Source organism: Sorex araneus, chromosome 3 (genome assembly GCF_027595985.1).
Source record: "Sorex araneus isolate mSorAra2 chromosome 3, mSorAra2.pri, whole genome shotgun sequence".
NCBI lineage: Eukaryota > Metazoa > Chordata > Mammalia > Eulipotyphla > Soricidae > Sorex > Sorex araneus.
Window position 1 is genome coordinate 93161508 of NC_073304.1, and position 22105 is coordinate 93183612.

General features: G+C 39.6%; 1 protein-coding gene across 1 annotated transcript in view; it reads right to left on the reverse strand.

Annotated features, from left to right (window-relative positions):
- The window catches only part of FBN1 (fibrillin 1), a 263339-nt gene that overhangs the window by 45607 nt on the left and 195627 nt on the right, over positions 1-22105 (reverse strand). The window contains exons 33-44 of the mRNA XM_055132062.1: positions 20344-20466; positions 20073-20195; positions 18004-18129; positions 16187-16309; positions 14877-14999; positions 14400-14564; positions 11906-11974; positions 11683-11808; positions 10096-10218; positions 9298-9456; positions 5897-5968; positions 1507-1632 (exon numbers count right to left, since the gene is read on the reverse strand). Of these exons, the coding sequence (XP_054988037.1) occupies positions 1507-1632; positions 5897-5968; positions 9298-9456; positions 10096-10218; positions 11683-11808; positions 11906-11974; positions 14400-14564; positions 14877-14999; positions 16187-16309; positions 18004-18129; positions 20073-20195; positions 20344-20466 (1458 nt within the window). The remainder of the gene's footprint in view (positions 1-1506; positions 1633-5896; positions 5969-9297; positions 9457-10095; positions 10219-11682; positions 11809-11905; positions 11975-14399; positions 14565-14876; positions 15000-16186; positions 16310-18003; positions 18130-20072; positions 20196-20343; positions 20467-22105) is intronic.

The following is a 22105-nucleotide window of genomic DNA, read 5'->3' on the forward strand; positions in this document are numbered from 1 at the left end:
GAGTGTGCTGGGAAGCAGCTGACCTTGGACTAAACATTCACCAGAAAGATGACTGTATTGTACAAAGGAAACTGAAGACTTGAAGGCTTCGTAAGCTCACTCCCCACCAACTGTGAGCCTAAAAGCGAAGAAGCGTCTTCCTTCAGGACAGCCTCAATCTCGTGAGTGGCCAGGTCTGGGGGACTTGCTGTTCAAGGATGGCCTTGCCTAGGGGTTTTGACCAGCAAATGTTAAGTGCCAGAGAGACGCACTCAAATGATAGAGCCATCCAAAGGCGTTCTTCACGGAAGAAAGAAGCGAGGCCACAAGCAGGTGGTAGGTCCTGAACACTGTGTGGGAGGTAAAGTCTAGGCTCTGAGGAAGACCATGTGTAATGGCTGCCTCTTCTCCATGTAGCTTCTTCCTCAGATCCCTGATCCTGAAGGTCCCCCATAGCACCGAGCTAAGGCCATAAGTTATTTACTCTTTAGGAAGACTCCAGATGCCTCCACCTCATTCCCAGTCCACCACACAATAGGCTGAGAAAGGGACAGGTATCAAGTTGGCCTGAGTAAATAAAAGTCCAGTGAGGAGACCAAACATATGCTTGGGACCATAAGTTGACTCACGGTCTATAAGTTGTCTCCTGGTTAGGAGAAAAGAGTGTTTGAACATTGAAATGTGACATGTATTCTGTAATACAGTCTCTCAGCTATAACAATCCATTCTGACCTCAACAAAACCTCCACCAGAGGCCTCATGTTTAAGCATTAAATTAAAAAATTGTTATTCCAGCTAAGCTAGAGCCCATGGTATGTTTAATAAGCAGTAACGTCTCTTTTACTAAAATCGAAAAGAACTCTATCTTCCCCAGATGTAGGAAAAATATGAAGTGCTGCAAGGAATGCACAGAATCATAGCACATACACATGGCAAGGGGAGGCAATTTGAAAATAAAAAAGAACCATTTGCATGCATGCCAACATTCTTCATATAAAATCGAATTTGCTGTTCTTGCCATTTGGAATTCTCTCATGCATTTGGAATATTTGCATTAACCTTGTTTCCACTTGGGAGTAGCACAGGCTCTGTTTGGAAGTGAATGCTGCTTTGGAGATTCAACTCCAGCCGACTGCCCAGTGCTCATGCTCGCTCTCAAGCATGTGAAACAAAAGCAATCTCTTGGACACACCCAGGAACTCAAAGCTTTTTCATATCATCTGGGAAATCTAATGCTCTGTGTGTGTGTGTGTGTGTGTGTGTGTGTGTGTGTGTGTAGGAGGGCGGGAGGGGACAACTAGAGAATGTACATCCTGCTTTTTTTTTCCCCACTGGGAGTTACTAATTTATTACTTTTTGCATGAAATTTTGAGTTGTTCCACACCATGCCCTGGATTATTTCTAGAGCTAGATAGAGTTCTACCATTTCAATGCTGTAAATTTTGCCCAGTTGTGTATAAGTAGTCAGTTGACTCATTTCTAGACACGATCACTGAAATGATCGAGTAGGCTGGCAACATCACTTACCTTCACAAATTAACAACTTGTCGTTGTACAAGAAGCCCACGGGACATTCACATCGGAAGCTGCCAACCATGTTGATACACACTCCATTTTCACAGACTCCTGGGATCTCCCGGCACTCATCAATATCTAGAGATAAGAGCAGCCATGTGTGAGTGACATCACGATACATGATCCTCATAAACAGAGTAAGAGGGGATGACAGCCAGCTGTTTCTAAGTGATATTCTAAATAAGATCTATAGGGCCTAACCAGAGAAGGTGCACCTGGATATGAGTTGAGCTGGTGAGAACAGGAGAGGGGGACATCAGTGAAGAAAGCACTGAAGCCATTTTGGCTAAACCACTTTCCAGACACTCACGTGTCAATCTGGATTTAGCATCTGCGTTTTTAGTTTTGTTTCAGGATGTCGACTTTGCATTAGTGGGGCCATTTTTGTGACCAGCAGGCACTGGGCACTAGATGAACAGAATAAAAGAGTAGATGGGCCCCCTGCCCAACTGTGTGATGAAGTTTTGCAAGGAAGGGAAAAGTGAGCTGGAGAAGAACTGGGAGCTCATGGTCAGAGCCAGCCTGACTTTTCAAATACTGCTTCAACACCTCTCCTCCTTCCTAGGCCTTTGGAAGTCAGTTTTTAGGGTGACTCTGATGATGAGGCCAGCAGATGGACTGGACTTCCACCAGAGTGACTTTGTAGATCAGAATCTGGGCTTGGCTGCTGTGTCATGGTGGCACCAACCCTTGCATAGGGTCTTATCAATGTCAAATGTCAATTAAAGTTGGTGGTTGGTTGAAGAACTCAGAAGAGGAACCTAAGGACTTAGAACACCTGCATTGCGAGCGCATGATCACAAGTTTTAGCCCCCAGTGTCCCACATTGTGGTAAACATGACCCTGAAAGGCCTGCTGTCGGTGACTTCCCAGTGCCACAAACAGTTTTGGGTCACACCATTGTCAGGTGTGAGAACCACAAAAAGGGGTGTGAACCCTAGCAAACACTTCAACTAGACATTTGTGTGAGTGTCCTGGGAAGGAAGGACTAGCCCTGATGAGCATGTGTGTATGAGAACTGCAATAATCCCAGGCAGACACCACATAATATATGCACCTCAACTAAGACTGCGAGTCCTCAAGCCCCAGAGAGCTTAGGGACTGAGTGCAGTCCTTGGTGAGTACCATGGCCGAATGTGTGAGCTCCACAAGCTGATGTGCAACCTCGTTCGAGCATCACAACTAAATGTGTGCGCACCACAGCCAGACATGTGTCCTGTTGCAGCCATTGCAACAACAACTATCAAGAAAGGAAGGAGGAGGGAATACAAACAAAGGGAAAAAAAACTAAGGGGGCAGGAGATGGCACTCAGTGGACTGAGTACCAGCTTTGCATGCAGGAGACCCAGGTTTGATCTATAGCGCCACCTGGACGTGATCCCTGAGCGCAGAGCTAAAAATGGTCCAAGCGCTGCCAGGTAGAGCCCCAAATAAAGAATCAAAAAAGGAATCAGGGTTAGTGTACATCGAAATAGGACTGAGGGCTAGCTAGAGGGAGGCAGCCCTGAGCCCAGGTCTCCCCCAGCACCTTTTGGGCTAGTTCACCCTCTGTCTCACCTGCTCTGAACTCCTGACCATTTAGTATCCTCTAGGAGGAGAAAGAGTAGTAATAGGGTCTCCCTGGCTATATGTATGGAATATTTTTCAAGCACCCGACATGGCTTTACTCAGTCATTACAGTCATCAAAGGAGACAGTCTTTAGGTATTTTGACCTTTCTAGTCAGACAGATGATGGGACAGAGGCCAAGCTAGATGGAAGCTGCCATAGATCTCATGGCCAATTACAGAGGCTGTTAGGATTTGATACCAGCAGTGCACTAACAGGCTATCCTGCCCCATGGTGTGTGTGTGTTTGTGTGTACGTGTATGTGTGTGTGTGATAGTGTGTACATCATAGTTCTACATCAAAGTACTTTCTCTATCCAGTTGGTTGCGCCAGCGGTCCCTGGGTAGAGTTCCACAAAGCTCTGGGGAAGCTGGGAAGGAATATAAATCTTAGGTCTACCTGCCAAACATTTCTAATTCACTACGTTTTTCTGACTATTGTTGATAGTTTTGCTTACATATTACAACCAGGAGCCTCTGTAAGGTACTTTCCAAGCATAGACTCAAATGGAGTCTATAAAAATAGCTGCAATTTTTGAAGAATCACAGCCTAAAATCAATCTGTTACCAAGATAAGAAGGTGTGGATGGGAAGAGTTTTGTGGCCTGCAGTAGAGGGATATTGGCATTTTGGAGATAGATATAGACCGGTAACTTTTTTAAATGTATCCCTAAAACATATAAGCATTTAGAATCTTATAAATCAATGCTACCTCAAAAACAAATGAAATAAAGTCAATATGTTTTAAAGGAGAAATTTTACAGGTAATAAATTTATTTTAGACTCTTTTCAGAAGAGTTAAAATCACGCACACATGAGTTTGCTTGAAGGCAAATGGATTGCTAATGAGGAAAGAAAAACAAGATCTCAAAGGGTTCATTGTTATTTTTGAATGTGGGTAAAATTATGTTTTGATTTCCACACATTTTTCATTCACTGAGTTAAAAATCATGAAAGTAATATCATAACTATATCATTAGCAAACAAAAAAAATCAGATAACTTCTTCTGTATGGGTTAAAACATAAAAGTATATATTCACATTTTAAACTTTTTAAATGTAAGTAATATATTATTAAGTTTAACAATAGCAGACTGGGTCAAATTTCTAGCCATTGTTAGGCATAAAATAGCAAAAGGAGATATTAAAAATTATGTTTTCTTTTCCTGTCTGGATTTCATTTGAATCTTAGCTTGGACAAGTTTATATTTTAAAACAAGATTAATAAACTTGCTATAGTTTTAACCCCATATGAACAGACTCTATATGCCAACAATCTTAAGACCTTTCAGAAGGAGAGTACAAAGCTTAAATAAAACAAAGTTTCTCAGCCATATAAATATTTTGTCATGGTGGAATTTGGTAACAATAAGTATATTTCTAACTATCACATTTCTAGTTTTTAAGAGCTAGAGGCAAAGCATCTATGAGTCAGGACTGGATTCTGGTCCCAGTTCTGTTATTAATTAACTAGGTGACCCTTCCCCTTTCTGGGCCTCTGTCCCCTCAACTCTAAAGCAAATCATTTGCACCAGATGATGTTGGGGACTTTTCCAGCTCTACTGGTGATCAACACTAATTCTGTTTCAAGTCTGTCTTTGCCTGCTGCCAACCTCGGGGGGCAGGCCTTGCTGGGGTACATTCTGGGCGCATCTGTGGAAAACCATCACTATTAAAGATGACTTATCTTCAGATCAGAGATCCTAAGGATATGAAAGTATCTGTTTGGGGAAGGGGAAAAACAAAGCAGCCAGGGCCAGGTGTTTCATGCCAATGTCATTTAGCAGTTTTTATTTCCAAACCATGAAGTTTCTTTGGACGTTGACTAGACTGTGAAGCCATATGGATTTGGCACTGAGAAGGCTGGGCTGATTGCTGGACTAGACCCTTGTTTTCTTAAACAAGGTCACTGGAAAGGATGATGTGGATTTTGCTTTACTTATTAGGAAGAGGCAGAAAGCAGCAAGAGGGGATGTTTGCTACTAGACACAATAGCTCAATGTTGACCGAGGAGGGGTGTCTAAGGATGCCTACAAGTCACAGTGGGGGAAAAACTTTGAGAATGCCATTGCCATAGCTTTTGATTGACTTCAATGTTATTTGGCTTGAAATAACAAAGGCATTGCCTCTGTGGGTTGAACACAGTGCAATTCTTTTGAATCTTGCACAAGCATCTCTAATTGTGTAGTAGTTTCTATTCCAATTATCAAATGCATCTTAGATTGGACACACACACACATTAAATTTCACATCTGAAATTCTCAAAGTAGATAACCAGAAGACGTTCTCTAGGAGATGAAACTGATACACAAAAAGGATTTCTATGAACAATTTACAATGAAGATTGGTGTGAAAATTCATACTAAACCCATGTCTTAGCAAGGATTGGGAATTATCATGAAATCAAATGCTAACTAGCCCTACACCCAGAATCACTTTCTTTGTTGATGCCCAGGGTTGGTTTAACTAAGGCTGATTGCAATTTTGTGAAAAGCTTTTTAATTCTCTTAATCATGAGCAATAATGCATTGCTGCCAATTAGGCAGAACTGCAGAGAATGTTTGTACTGTTTTGCAGCAAACTAAGAATCAGTATTTCGCTAAAGCTAACAAGCACAGTTCAATGACTATATTTTCTAAGGAAAAAAAACATAACAAACAAGAAATAATGGTTTGTATTTTGCCTTATTAAAACACAGACAAAGACAGAAAGTTCTGACAATGTTGTCATACTCACCAACGGGTAAGCCAGTGTAAATGTCAATGACAAAACCTGGTCTTTGACTTCCACAGAGCGTGGCAAATTCATCTGCAGGGATTGAACAAGGTTAGGTAGTGAAATAGCTGTCAACAAATAACAATCATTATGCAGAACATTATTTTTTAAATATGCTTAAATATATTTATTTGTATTTTGAAGAACTAAAGAAAGTTTGTCTGAAAAGTCCCATAGAAGCAGGAACCTCATGCTTAAGACTGACACAGAAGGAAAAGTGGTATAACTGTGAGAGACAGATGTGTCCATAGCACAGGCCACTCATGGGTGGAACTTACCTGGAGACACTTGGGTTTCCTTGAAGATTTTGCATAACTTTCAGAGCTAGGGGCTAGCTAGCAAGAGTGCCTTTCTCCACTCCACATTAAAGGAGTTCGAGTTTGAAGAAGGCTTTATAAAAAGACTATAGAAGAATAAAGTGAACTTCAGAAGAAACAAATAGTAGAAAAATGAAGGAGACTTAAAAGCTGTAAGGTTTGAGGAAGGCTTAAGAAGTAAAGTGGGAGATCACAGTTCCTAATGTCAGTTTCGTTAATGACTAAATCGGATCAAACAATTCCATGATTAGTTATTTTTCTGAAGTTAAATTTCTTTGGGTGCAGCATTCTCCTCCCTCTCTCCCTCTCCCTCTCTCTCTCTTTCTCTCTCTCTTTCCCGGCCCCCCCCTTCTCCTTCTCCTACCCTCTGCCACTCATTTTTCCATTTAAACTCATCAGTTGATAGTCAAGGATGAACTAAAATGCCATCCAAAGTGTTGTCTAACTCTGAGAGCTTGATTGTTTCCTTGCTTTTATTTTTGGGGTGGTGCTCAGGGCTTACTCCTGCCTCTATTCTCAGAATCTTTCTTGGTGGGACTTGGGGGAACCATCTGGGGTATTGGGGATTGAATCTGGGTTGGTTATGTGCAAAACAAGCACCTCAACTGCTGTACTATCCCTTCAGCTTCCCTAACTTTGGGATTGTGTAATTCCCAATCATTACCATAACTGATCTGATGAGCTCAAGATGACTACTGCCTTATGAGAAAATATAATGAAAACTAGCAACAGGTTTCTGGAGAGTATTTTAATAAACACACAGTATATTCTGTTCTTATTGATTTATTTCCTTAATATATGAATTTCCACTTCCAAAAGTGTCATGCCAGCTGATACTGATCATCCACAGAAATTTTAGGAGCTCTACTAAAATGTGTGCAGATTTCATAATCAGAGTCTTAAGACAGACACTCTGAAAGGATAGTCTATATCAGAACTCTTAAAAAAGGCCTCCAGAAAAGCAAGCAATGCCCATTAACATAAAAAAGAAAATGCCTCTTTCACTACCCCCACCCCATCCTGGGATCATTGGTGGAGGTGAATGGGCACTGGTGGAGGGATGGGTAAATGATCACTGTATGAGTGAAATGCAAACACAAAAGTTCATAAGTTTGTTTTAGACAGTTTGTATTGAACAAAATTTACTTAGAAAAATATGAGGGGAGAGAAAGAGAGGAATACGTGTTCAAGAGAGAATGTGGGCTTCTCCAAAGGGAAAAAAGGCAGAAAAAAGCAAACCAGCAAAGATACAAGTTCAAGGAGGAACATGGGCTTGAAAGAGAAACCCAATAAATGCTTTCTTAAAATGATACTGTAAATAAACATAGATAGACATGCACATGTATAATTTCATATGTATCCCATCTCCCCATGTATATGGGTATTACTGTATCACTCTCATTCCATTGCTCATTGATTTGCTTGAATGGACACCAGTAATGTCTCCATTATGAGACTTGTTGCTGTTTTGGCATATCAAGTACACCACGGGGAGCTTTCCAGGTTCTGCCGTGTGGGCGAGATACTCTTGGTAGCTTGCCAGGCTCTCAGAGAGGGGTGGAGGAATGGAACCCGGGTCAGCTGCATGCATGGTAAATGCCCTACACTCTGTTCTATCGCTCCAGTCTTTATAGACATCATATATGCCATATGTGTGTTATCTCAAGATTTTTTACTTATACATGATCTAAAGATTTGAAAGTCATTTATGCAGATCAGTGGTGAGCAAATGTTTTCTTATAGGGCAAATGGTAAATATTTTAGGTTTTGCAGGCTATATAATCATTGCTAAAACCTGTACTATAAAATAGATGCATGTCATACAAAACATATAGTAAGTTAGCTTTTACCAGTGTGCTATAGTTTGTGAATCTTTGCTCTAGAGAATCTTGCATGGTGGATATAATTCAAAATTCTAAATTATCAATATTGTATTATTTCTAGAATAAGCATGGATATAATATATTTTAGTAAAGAATAATCCATTCATGCATTCCCAAGTAACTTTTTCCCCAGCCTCATTCCCCTGACCCTGAACGCGACAGGGACGAATGGAGACATTACTGGCACCCACTCGAGCAAATCGATGAGCAATAGGAAAACTATGATATAGTGACTTTTATCTAGAAAAACATTGTTTTTCATATCACTGTGAGTTGGAGAAGGTACTACAGATTACTAGAGATTACTCAGATGTCTTATAGTCAATACAAAATATAGTATTCATAGTCTCAACCTGATCTCTCATTGTTATATCTACCATATAAGAGCAGTGCATGAAAACTCTAACTTCATTTACTTCAAGAAGATTTTTTTTGCATAAAAAAATTATATAGACTTTTCCACTGTCTTTCACAAGAAGACAGACACTGACACAGATGTACTAAGAAAGAAGATATTTCTTCCAGGCCTCAATATCAAGCAGAGTTACAGAGAAGAGATTCAAAGGGTGTCAGCCAATGGACAATGGGGGAAGCATGTTGGTACTTCAGTGGTGCGTATGTGGTAAGCATGTCTATGTTAATAGATGTTAGAGAGATCTAAGATTGAACACTTAAATCATGTCTTGTAAACCAATATTATCTCAATTCAAAACAAAGATTTTTAGAAAGGAGTTGCTTTTTCTGTTACTGATGATTTTACTTGATGGTCATCACTAATCTAAGACTTGATGTCTCTCTTCTCGTATGAACTGCTTGAAAGTTTGGAGCCAACATTACTGTTTGGCTCTAGCAACTATGTAAGAATTCCCAGGTTGGAATTTGTGTATTAGCCTTGCACCTTGCTCTGAGTTTCTCTTATCCTTGTTTGCTATTCAGTCTAAATCTTCTTAATTGTATCTTGTGGAATGCCTTATATTCAGATTCCATTTTCATGTGAAAGGACCAGAATCAACTATGGATTTAAATACTTGTTTTTGTCAGATTTTTTTGTCGTTGTTATAAAGAAAAAACAGTTAAATACTTTTTTCCATTGTTAGAGACTCATTTCTCCAACAAATCATGCCAACAATTCAACTTATGTTTTTGTAAAATTAAAACTGACCTGTACTGGGGATGGGGCACTGTTCACAGGGCTTATTCCAGGCCCGACCAATGTTATAGGAACAACAGCACATCTTCTTGGTCATATTAAATACAAGTTCTCCATCACAGGTCTGGTTGTCAGCATAATAGTTTCGGTAGCATAAACTTCTTCTCATATCTAGAAAGAAATAGGATAAAGCCATGGGAAAATTAAAACAGATTTCTAAGGGGATAATTAAAGAGCTTATTTCTTTTGAACTGTACTATAGCTCAACTTTGATAAGAACAGGAAAAGCCTGCTCTTACATAACTTTCCACTTTCCTCTTCTGTTACAAGAAGACAGATGTTGAGAAATGTATTCCTGGTATTTTGTACCACAGAATTAAGTCACTATGGAGCTGTAGCATTAATAAACTTTACATGACTCTGCCCCGTCTCCTAGTAACAATTCACCACTGCTCTTTGGCAACAATTTTCTCATTTCCAACTCATGATGTTTTTATACTGTAGGTCAGTGCTGCAAATATAATTGTATAAAGATACACCCAAAAGTCAAACAAAAGATGTACTATAAAACCGTTGTTTGGGATTTTCCAACATTACAGTTTAAAGAAAAATCCCAACCACCCACAGGAGATGGTGAAAAGTGACCCAGCTTATGGTTTCCGGGGGTGGAGTTTCACAGAAAGACAGTGGAAGAATGACAGCAAAGAGTCTGATGAGGAATATAAGACTAAGGATTAATACTGGACCCCAAATCTCCTTCTCTTTGCAGATGAGGACCAAGCATGCATTCATGAGAAATTTTGCACTTACCCATGCAATTATTGCCCCCATTCACTTGCATGTAGTCAGGAGGACAAATACAGGTATAATTTCCCACAGTGTTGTAACATGTCCCTGGACCACAGATTCCTGGAGTTTCACATTCATTCACATCTATAAGACAAAGAAAAAAGTATTTTATGAGTATGGAAACGTCACTCTTTGAGAAAGCCTGATACCCGGTGTCAATATAAATGTTCACATGGGAGGATAAAGTCCATAGGTCACTTTGAAACCTAATTAAGAGAAATAAATGTTTCTTTCATTGACAGTGACATCCTTTATCTGTGTTAATGTGTACATTTTGGGGAAATAGAGTTGCAGGAAAAGAGGTCTTATTTTCTGAAATGAGATCCTAGAACCCATAACATACTCTGAGGCATGCAGAGGTGGACATGCGGAGAAATTATAACTCTGAAAACTACTTCAGAGAAACAAAGAGCACAAATCATATGCTCACAATACCTACGTAGGGATATGGCAGTGGCTGATTTAATGAATCTGAAAGGAGTAAGGCATTTTAGACTACCTTTCCCATTTCTAAATACAGGGATACAGGGACTGATTTTAATTTTTTTAATCTCTATAGGCCTGACAGTTGCATCATGTACTCAGTGATGCCTTCCTATGACTTCATGAGATTTTGTTCTCTTTTGAGAGGTTGGGCATGGAACCAAGGTCTCCCACGTGCAAAGCATTTACTACTGAACTCCATCTCATGCCCAATTCTTTCATTGAGTAGGTCACCAAATAAGACTTGTGGAGAGACAGAGGAATCTTTCTCCTGTGGGATACAAGGAGGTTTCTTTTCTTTTCCTTTCTTTTCTTTTCTTTTCTTTTCTTTCTTTTTTTTTTTTTTTTTTTTTTTGCTTTTTAGGTCACACCTGGCGATGCACAGGAGTTACTCCTGGCTCTGCACTCAGGAATTACTCCTGCCGGTGCTCAGGGGACCATATGGGATGCTTAAAATTGAACCCAGGTCGGCTGCGTGCAAGGCAAACACCCTACCCACTGTGCTATTGCTCCAGCCCCCTTTTCTTTTCTAATGGCGTGACTCCCATAGAGAGAAAACCATCTCTTTTGCCCTGGACTATAGTCCAAGGGGCTAAAAGCTCAAAGACTCAATACTTTCTGGCTGTTCAATAACACATGTTGGGCAGGAATCTATACTAATATTATAAAGCCAAAGGGGCTGCCGCCACAGAGAAGCTCATCTAAATGTGTTGGAACCGAGTGTAAGTGGTGAAGGACAACAACAGGAGTCTAGAAACCTCTGGAACACAGACATGACTGAATGAAGACCCACACTATTATTTTACTAAGAAAAAAAGCTTGTTTGAATGGTGTGCAAAACTCTGCAGGGGGAAACCCAACTGAAGCTCAAGGGAGAGCCACGCTGGACTGGATGTGACATCATGACAGTAGCAGTGAAGCCACCATGTGTGTGACTGGTGATATACATGTTGAGATCATTGCACTGTATTGCAAGAATCTCAGTTTCCCTAGCAGCTCTCTAGTGAATTTTGAAGTCAGTTCTCAACACAGAAAAAGCATTTTTCCTCCTCGTGGGGTACTTACCATCACACACACGGGTATCTTCATTTAGGTAGTAGCCCGTTGGACAGCGGCACTGGAAACTGCCAAAGGTGTTGATACATTTTCCTCCTTGGCACAGTCCTGGAAGCTCCTGGCACTCGTCAATATCTATCAAGATGAAAACAACAACATTTCTTCAGTCTTGTGAATAAACCCCAGGATGTTTAAAATGTTCACACTTTAAGGAAAAGGAAACAAAAATTACCTTCTAATATCACAGTGATAGGATTGGGTCGAAAACCTTCTCCTCCAGGGCAGAGAATTTTATACTCAGCTATTGAAACAAATAAACAAAAAATTAAATTTAGATGATTTAAATCTATGTCTTCCAGAAATAGTATCCTCATGAGAGGCACTGACATCTCCAGTGGAACATGACCATTTTCTGGAATCCTTAGTAGTTGCCCCACCTCTAAGAAGCAAGTTAACATCTTTGTGTATCCTGGTCAATTTTGGATAGTTTTGACTGTTTGCGCCAAGTGTAAGGCTTCCGTCCTCAGTCTTTGAACTTTCCACCTACTCTCCTGACCTTATGTTCCTTGGAACTATTTTATTCCCCACCTCCACCATTATTTCGTTTTAAAGACTTTCTTTCCATTTTTATTTTCTAACAACTCTTCCATATTTATGCTTCGTTCATTCTTAGTTCTGGGAATGAGTGACAGATCTTTTTGAAAAATGTCAACCAGTTCATCTCCCAAACATTTACATATAGCTTTAGGAAAGGATTTTCTTTCTTTCTTCCTACTCCCACTTTTCTTCCTAATAACTGAGATATTTCTTGCTACTGTTTCTGTAGACAGCTATACTGATTCTTCTGGCTTCCCCAAACAACTTTTTATGTAGTCTTTTAATCCCCTCTTTTAAAATTCTGCCATACAATTATTTCACTCAAAAATATTAATTTTGTGCTATATACATGTGCTACATACAGTGTATATACATGAGGAACCTGTGAATAAGAAAGATCCTAGTCTGCTGTATCATCCTGGTGTGCATCTTTAAGAACTCAGTTTTCAGACTGATTTGTTATCATCACCATGCTCTCCCCAAACCTGATGATCCCTCTTCTGGTTTTCTAAAATTCTCTCTCCATATGCTTTAATGTATATATTTCAGTGTGAACTCTAATCCAATTTGTGATAGGACCTCTATTACTTAGCTAATCAGTATTAGTAAAGCTTTTGTCCCCATGTATACATCATGGTTTTTTTTCAACAACAGTGAAATGATTAATTCTCCCTTTACACTGCTTCTCTCTTCTGCTTTCTGCAGCCACAATTTTAAAGTCTCCTTTTTCATGTCATACCCTTCTTTCAAAGTCCAATAAAAAATGCAGTGTTCATTAATCAGAAGAGAAGAGAGAAGAAAGTGGCTTCTTAGCATTCAATCCTGTGCAAAGTGCATTTATGAGAGGGATTTTTATTTAATTCTGGGAAGTATGTTATGAACAAAGAAACTCAAACTTGCTAAGTAAATTGCCCAAAGTTTTAGGTGGCATATAGGTGGCAGCTGATAAAGTCCTAATTAAAACCATGTTTCCTTGTTGCTGTTGTTGTTGTTTGTATTATTTTCTATGAAACTGGGGTCTTACACATGCAGACCAGTGGTCTACCATTGATTTTTCTTTCCCAGCTTCTCAGATGTTCCCTTTCTCCCACTCATGAGAAAAGCAATTAACTGATCTTTCCTTCCCTTACTGAGGGAGGAAACCAGTAATTCTTACATATTGGCTCCCATTTTGCCCAATAGGTGACTCTTTCTGGCAGTGCTTAAAACTGAACCCCAGACTTCACTCATGCAAGCCAAGTGCTCTACTGTTGGGACACATCCCTAGCCCTTGACCATACCTTTCTGAAAGCTAGAATCTAGCCTAATTCATCATTACCTACCTAAAGAACACACCCTAGGAACTCAATAAATGCATTTTGAAAGAGCAAATAAATGTCCCATTGGCAAAGAAATAACATATATCTATCCTAATATATGATATGCAGTCATTAATCCTTTTTATATAATCTATATTGGAATCTGAATTATATTATAGAACCCACCTCAAAAAATAAAAAGTCTAAAACTTTTTGAAGGCATCGTACATGTCCTTATATCCTTAAAATTCACATGGTAAAGTTTTTATTCAAGCCATATCATAAGATTGGAATAATCTGCCACTAAATTTTATATAGTGCCACACCAAGTGGTGTAGATCTATACATAAAGGTTATACGGCATCAAGGATGGAATCCTGTCATTTGTCTTATGTCCCCACAACATAACTAGTCTTTCACTGATTTCATTTTATATTTGCCTAATCCAATTTCTTCCATTTTATATTTGCCTAATCCAATTTCTTCCATTTTATATTTGCTTAACAAGTTTCTTCTTTTTCCATCCTGGGGACACTGAGGTCTGTCCTAGAACTTCTGAAACTATTCATAAATGACAAGTGGCTAGATCAATTGATGTGTCTGTGAGGTAAAAAAAAAAATATGATGTGTGTAACTTAGTTTGCAAAAATCTTACAAATAGTGATACCTGCTTTTCACTCAGAGAATTGAGGTATTTCCCCACCTAACCTTTTAAATAAGAGTAGAAAAGAGTGTCTGCTTCCTCCCTCTGTGGCTTCTATTCTGTGGATCTAGAAAGGAGACCTGGCCTGGGGTGGAAGAAGAATAATAAATCAGAGGATGTCCACTTACATGTGTTCACAGCAGGGCACAGCTCACAAGGAGTCCCCCAGGCTTTACCCAGAGAACAACAGCAGGAAGCCTTGGAAACACCAACTCCAATTTCATTGCTACAGGCTGTATCTCCATTGTCTCCCCGAGGTCGAATATCCAAATAGCAATTTCCAGAACGAGTATCTATTTACCATATACAAACAAAAAAAAAGGCATCAGGCTGCCTTATACTACATGAGGGTTAAAAATTCAAATCCCTTTTAGAAACTGGTTCGAAACCCATACTTTGACATATTAATAAGTCAAAAGACCCAAGCACATATGCTGGAATAAGCACATATGCGTTAGCAAGAATTACCCCACCATCGAGGTCAAATTTGGGGTATGTTTACATTTTTATGCTATTTCGTCTTTAATATTTGGGAATGGAATTTTAACAGTGTTTTAAAAACAGCAAACAGTTTGATTCCCAAAACGTTGTGATGACGATCTTACCAACACAGCCAACTCCAGTTGGATTCAGTTCAAAGTCAGGTGGACAGTCACAGGTGTAGCTGCCAGGAGTGTTGACACAGTTCCCACTGATACACATGGTTGGATCTAGACACTCGTTCACATCTATGACCGAACAGCAAAAGGCCAGAATTATCATCTGTGCCAAGGTGGGGCAGACTTTACCCTCTAACAGTAGCTTCAATGAGCTCCCAATAAGAACTTTTAGAAAAACAGCTCCTAGTTATAAGTATACCTAGAAATACAGTTTTCCCCTTCTGGACTAAAACCCTTCAGGAAGGAAGTATGTCAGAGTCTTTGGTCTTTTTCCTCTGGAACACATTTAAGGATTCCAATTTGTCATCAGGAGAAAATATAACTTTGGAACGAGGCAAAATATTCCAGTCAAGGTAACTGAAAGCAAAACATTATGGTGACCTCGGTCAACCAAAAATTCAGACACAGGTTTTAAGAAAATATATTTAATATGTGTGGCTTATTATTTCATCAAATTAGAGCAAGCTGTCCCAGGGAGCCCTCGGGAGCAGGCAAAGTCTGCTGCTTCCCCCACAGGGCGTGTGAGCCTCTGTGCAGCTGTGTGCAAAGGCAGACATACACACAGGTTGAGTTTGCTTCCTCATGCCCACTCAGAGTCTTCCGCCATCCCTGAGGCAAGGCCTCATAGCTCCCTTTCGGTTTCAATTCAAAAAAATATGAAATCCTTCTGTCTGTTTCAAATATTTCAAAGGCACACACAAAGGAGAGATTGGCCTGGAGGATGATAACCCTATCCCCTATCCCCACACCTCAACACTGGGCCTGGTGACCTTGCTGCAGGCAATTCATTCCATTTAAATCCTAGGAGAACTAGGAGGACTATGATGGTGTGGAAGGGAGGTGAGAAGGGTAGACTGAGGAAAGGACACAGGCAATAGAGTCCAGCTCCCTGAGGGCCTCTGGAGGCCCGAGTTGACACAAGAATAGTTAGAAAATCCAAAGGAAGAAAGGGTGCCTGGGCAGGCACACTCTAGTTGAAAGCCAATTTCGAGGAGGTTATGGGAAGTAACCTGAGTGCTAGAAGACTCCTGGAGATTTAGCTCTGAACTTTGAACTTGACTCTCCAGCTACAGATAGTCCCTAAAGCCTTCAGCCCCAGGCCTTGCATCTTCACAGCTCATTACTGGCCTGTCTAAGGAAAGAGAATTGTTTGATAATTCCTGATGCTTTTCTCTGAAGCTGTGAATGCCGTGATGGGATCCCCCATAAGGGTCTCCATGGACAAGGACCGATTCTGAGTTGAGCGGGTACCTTACCTGTACAGTTCCCACCACTTTGGTCCAGTTCGTAGCCTGTTTCACACACACAGCGGAATAGACCGGGAAGGTTGTGACAAGTTCCAAAAACACAGATGTTTGGAAGAGAGCACTCGTCAATATCTTGGAGAGGGATTTAAAAAGAAAAAACGAGGGTTAGGGAGAAATGAAATGCCTTTTCTCCAGAGAAAGACTTAACACCATGAGACAACTGATGCTATGAAGGAAAGGCTGACCCCTACCCCCGCCCCCCAGCACAGGCAAACCCACCCTCTCTGGAAAAGCAAGAGCTGAACACACCACCTCAAGTTCAACTCTCTGATTATTCTGCTGTGTGCTATTTTGTTTTGCTGTGGGTTAAAATCGCATACACCCCACAAAAGCTTTGTGGTAACTGGGTAATCAGTTCTATAATCCCGTGGATCCCTAGAACTACGAGCTGTGTTTGCTTTTGTTGATAGAGATTTAGAAACTGCAGACAGGGCTCCTACACCCATCCCCGCCTCCAGTTCACATTCTGTGTGGCTAATTGAACCGTGGGCACATTTTCAGCCTTGAGACTGGTTTTAAATAGCCATGACCACTCTGCCAGTGATGATTTATATTAAGAACAAACAAACAAACAAAAGCTTCCCTTAGAGCATGAAGGGATGCAAAATTTTCACTGCGACTATTTATGAAACCAGAGGTAGCACAGTACCTGCTTTCCTTGGATGTTTGGAGAAACAAAAGTAAACAAGGCATTAGGCACGGGATCAAGAGCATAATCTGGTTTCTTGCCCTAGAGGCATTTTATATCAAGGCCTCCATATTTAATATAAACTGCATAAAGCACACCGCATGGGCCCATAACAAAGAAAAGTATTTACGCAGAACTATATGAAAGAATTAGGTATATGTGCCACAGTTAAAGATTGATTTTGAGTTAATGTCCTACTAACAAGCAACAACGATTAGTTAAGCTATTAATCAGGGCCTTGTTTAAACTTATGTCGATTGTTATCATTTGTTTATTTCTACTGAAATCTTTTTAGTTCACTGTAGTCCTTCCTTCTTCTCAGTGAAGAATAACGTGTTTCAATTTGACAAGTGTGAATAAAGAGAAGAATTTTGTGTTTCATGATGGGATCCATCTTAAGCGAACAGTCTCCCAGGGCTGATCAGATCTGACCCACACTTCTCAGAAAGACAGGGCAGTCCTCGAGCTGAGAGATCTCATGACTGCCTTTCTTATAGCATTATCCCAAAAACCCCTGTGACTGAACGAATCTGCAAAAAAGACCACTCCCTATTCCTATAAGATATTTAGAGAACAAGTAGGACATGCCCAGGCCACATTGCTTTACATGTAAACTAACTGTTCTATTATTTTAAAGCTTTTGTTTCAAGAATCCACACCATTGATTAAAAAAAGATCAGAACCATATTTTCATATTTGAAGAGAAGAATTCAGTGAAATATTAACAGGGGACCAGCACCTGGACTTGTTGCCCCGGGCAATGGAGATGAATAGGTCGCCTTGAGTCAAAGACACTTGGTTGGCTTTTTAATTTCAGCCTTCCAGGGTGCTGTTGGAGACTATCTGGCTAGGACTGGATGTGTAGCTTGTGGCTAGAGAGCTGAGATTTTTTTCCTCTGCATAATGAGAAGTGGTCAACTTGGAGACCGACTCCCTCCACAAACTAAACTGAGTAGCTTAGATGTGAGGCCAAAACACACCTCAATTCAAAAATGAAACAGGACAAAACAACAGGGATGTTTAAATAACCTGATCTCATCAGGCCCCGAGAGCTCCCATTAGCTTTTCTCTCCGTTACCTTCACAAGCTTTCCCATCAGCACTGGGCACGAAGCCCATGTCGCAATCACAGCGGTACCCTCCAGGGGCGTTCAGGCACTGGCCATTGCCACACAGATTCAGATTCTCAGAGCACTCATCAAGATCTGCAGTCAGAGAGGAACACATGTTAGCCCTTCTAGTCTGGAGTTTTATGATTCCTCAGGTGCCACCATTTTTATAACTGCCAACATCCTGCCCGGTGGGGATTTCACTGTCATTTCTATTGAACACATTTACATTCATCTGGTATTCTTTTTTTTTTCTTTTTGGGTCACACCCAGCGATGCTGGGCTACTCCTGCCTCAGGCACTCAGTATTACTTCTGGTGGTGCTTGGGGGACCATATGGGATGTGGGAATTGAACCCAGGTCACCCACATGCAAGGCAAACATCCTACCCACTCTGCTATCGCTCCAGCCCCTCGTATTCTTTGTTGGATGATAATAATGAATAACCAGTGAACATGGAGTTCAGATGCAGAATCCTGCATGTTCCCTGCATGTTCAATGATCTCTCATGATATAAAATGAATTACTCAAACTAATGCTCCTTCAAGTAGGTTCTTTATGAGGATAAACCCATGACAGCAAAGAAAGAATTCATGGTTTCTACTTTTTTTCTCAAGTTTCAGGCTCAGCTCTGATGGAAAAATCTCTATTGAAGTTTGTTAATTATTAGAAGCATTAAGTATCAAACACATGATCCAGCTATGGCTAGGACATGAAACTTACATTATGTTCTAAAAAGTGACAGGAGTTCTACAGTAGCAAAACTTTATTGGGTTAGGCAAAAACAATTTCAACTCTGATTAAAACTTTCAATGAGTTAATAAATTTTCCAGGTAAGTCACTCACTGCCTGTTTTTATGTTGACATGATTTCTTGTGAGCTAAGTGCTCAAAAGAAAATGAATGCTCCGAGTCATGTGCAGCTATGCTACCTACTGGCTAATTGGACAAAAATCTCAATATCCATTTAACATCAAAGCCTCTGACATTAGAAAATATTTTGTTTGTGCACATATAGTTATGTAAGTATGTGTATTAGTTATATAATCATATTTATAATATTTTACAATATTTATAGAAAGTTATAGTTGTTATACTCAAATATATATGACTGAAATATTCTATGACTACTCTGTCATGTTAAGAAGAAAACTGTCATGTATGATGAAACTGAAAGAGAATTACTTCCATATGAATAAATTATGAAACTATTATTTATATCAGTGTGGAAGGGCAACCATGATGACTAGTGGGAGGAAAATATATAATGTTCATCTAATGCCTTTTTCTTACATAGCTTTCTCAGCAAGTTCATGCTTGGGGTTGATGTGGAAAACAAGTCAGTAATAAGAAATAGGCACAAAAATATAAAGGATAAGCTTATGCACAGAAATATGATTTGTTTTAAACAAATCACTGTTAAAATGATACAAGTATCAATAATATATAAGTGCATATATATGTACATGATGAGTCTCATTCCCCTGACCCTGAAAGAGCCTCTAATGCAGCACCATTGGATAGAACAAGTAAAGAGAGGCTTCTAGGATCCAAAGGGCTAGGAGGAATGGAGACATTACTGAGACCGCTCGAGAAATTTGACGATCAACGGGATGATGATGATGATGATGATGATGATGATGATGATGATGATGATGATATGTACATATGTGTGTGTATGTGTGTATTTAGATCTTGAGCTTGCCCTAATGGTCTATGCTTCAAATTTCTATTTCATGGGGACATTTCAAATAACTAAACTTCGGGGGTGGGCAGGGAGGGCAACTGGGGACATTGGTAGTGGGAAATGTACTTGGTGAAGGGGAGTGTGATGGAACACTTTATGAATGAAACCAAATTGTGAACAACTTTGTAACTGTATATCTCACAGTGATTGGATTAAAAAATATAATTTAAAAGAAGTCTAGAACTGACTCAACTTTCAGGAAGTAGCTGATAGTCCAAGGGATACTAAACAAATACTAAACAATTTGCTTCTCTAGTCTGACTGCCGTTCAGTGGTTCCCAGCACGAACCTACCTGTACAAGTGAAGCCGTCGCCACTGTAGCCTTCCTTACAGAGACAGCGGTATGAGCCCATGGTGTTCTTGCAATCGGCATGCTGGCTGCACATATGGGTCCCATTGGAACATTCATCCAGATCTTAAGGGAAAAGGTCACATTGTTACAGAAAGAAAAGGGGGCACATTAAACTAATAATGCACACATTACAATTTTCTTTCAGAACTAATATTTTCCCAAAGTAATTTATGCAGATCAAGAGTAGGCATATCAGTTGTTTTCAACTTACCAGTACACTTAATGCCGTCTCCAATCCAGCCAGGGCTGCAACTGCATTTGAAGCTTCCTGCTGTGTTGGTACACTGAGCATGTCTGTCGCAGTTGTGTGCTCCAATTTCACATTCATTGATGTCTGGAAAAACAACCAAATGTTTAAAAAATGTTTCCCACAGATGCCTTTTTTTGTCTTTCAAATAACTGATCCATAATGAACTTGATTTTGCTCTTTCTACAGTGTAACATAGACTGATGAAGTGTTCATATTGGTTAAATATTCCAAACAGCCTTAAATTTCAACTTACAGAGGAAGAATAATGTGATACACTTGCTGTTATAAACTCTGATTATTTTTCATTATTTTTGTATGTGTCCAGTCACTACAAAATGAAATGAACCTCTTTCCAGTTGAAGACCTACTCTTCAAGTTACTTTTCTCTCATCCTGTGCTAGTAACTCTTGTGGCCACATTTCTGCTTTATTATTTTGTATTCAGTCAACTATAGAATAATAGTTTACATTGCTTTTAAATGTCTTGTGAGGTACTACAAAGTTATTGGTAAGATGTGAACTATCATTTCCCTAGCTGCTTAGAAGAGTTACTGAAGACTCAACTGTTCTTGCGTGTTTCTCTAAAACTCAAGTCAATGCAATGGAGATTGTTCATTATAGGATGTAGCAGACTAGGATTCCCATAGCTGAACAATTCCATATCCCCCCAAATTCTACATTTTCCTGAAATTCCATTTCCAAATTTAGTCAAAGTTGATTTTAGCATATAAAATGCAATAAAAGAGAATGGACTGCTAAAGTGAAACATGTTTTGTTTCCTGTAATACTGTGATTTATAGAAAGACATATATATCTATGTCTTATATCTATGTATATATCTATGTATATATATATGTCTTGCTATAAATTATATATGTATATATACATATGTTCTTCATCTCAGTTTTAGTTCAGAGCTGTGAAAAGCTTAGAAATTTCTTATGTGAGAAGAGGAAGAAAGGTAACTTTTGTTATGCTAATGAGGAGACCTTGGAAACTATGTAAGGTTGTTCAGGGTTGGTTGCCAGCAGAACAAAACCTGTGATTAGAGAGAACTGGAACTTTCCATCTCAACTATATCTGACCTCTAGAGGGAGAGTTTGAAGGTTCTATCCATTTCCAGTTGTTTTCTCAGTACTACCTGCACAGAAAAACTTCGTACAAATACACAAAACCAGAGTTCAGCAACTTCCCAGGTTGGTGAATCTTACCAGTAGAGATTCAGGGAGATGATTTTGGTCAAAACTCTGTGTCCCTTCCCCCTACCTTGCCCTTTATATCTTTTACATTTAGCTATTTCCAAAGTCTACTGGTTTCCTGAGTTCTGTGAGTCACTCTAGAAAATTAATCTAAATCAAGAAGAGGGTGGTGGGAAACTCTGATATCTAGAATTTATAGCAGTCAGTCAGGAGTACTTGACTTTGGACTTGAAAGTCCAATTTCAAGTAATTTGGATTTTAAATTGAGATCTGATATGTAAACAATCTTAGGCAACCTTATCCTATGGTGTCCACTATCTACTGGTAAAAAGGTCAAAATTGGGTTGAATTCTATGACACCCTATTGATGATCAGAACTAAAATTGGTGCCAGAATCTTTTTTCCCAAAACAAATCCATTATAGAATAAAAATCAGGCACCTAACTTCTTAGTCAACTTTTTCATAAAGAAAGAGAAATCATAGGTATAAATACTATGACTCCTTATGAAAACCAATGTCTGACA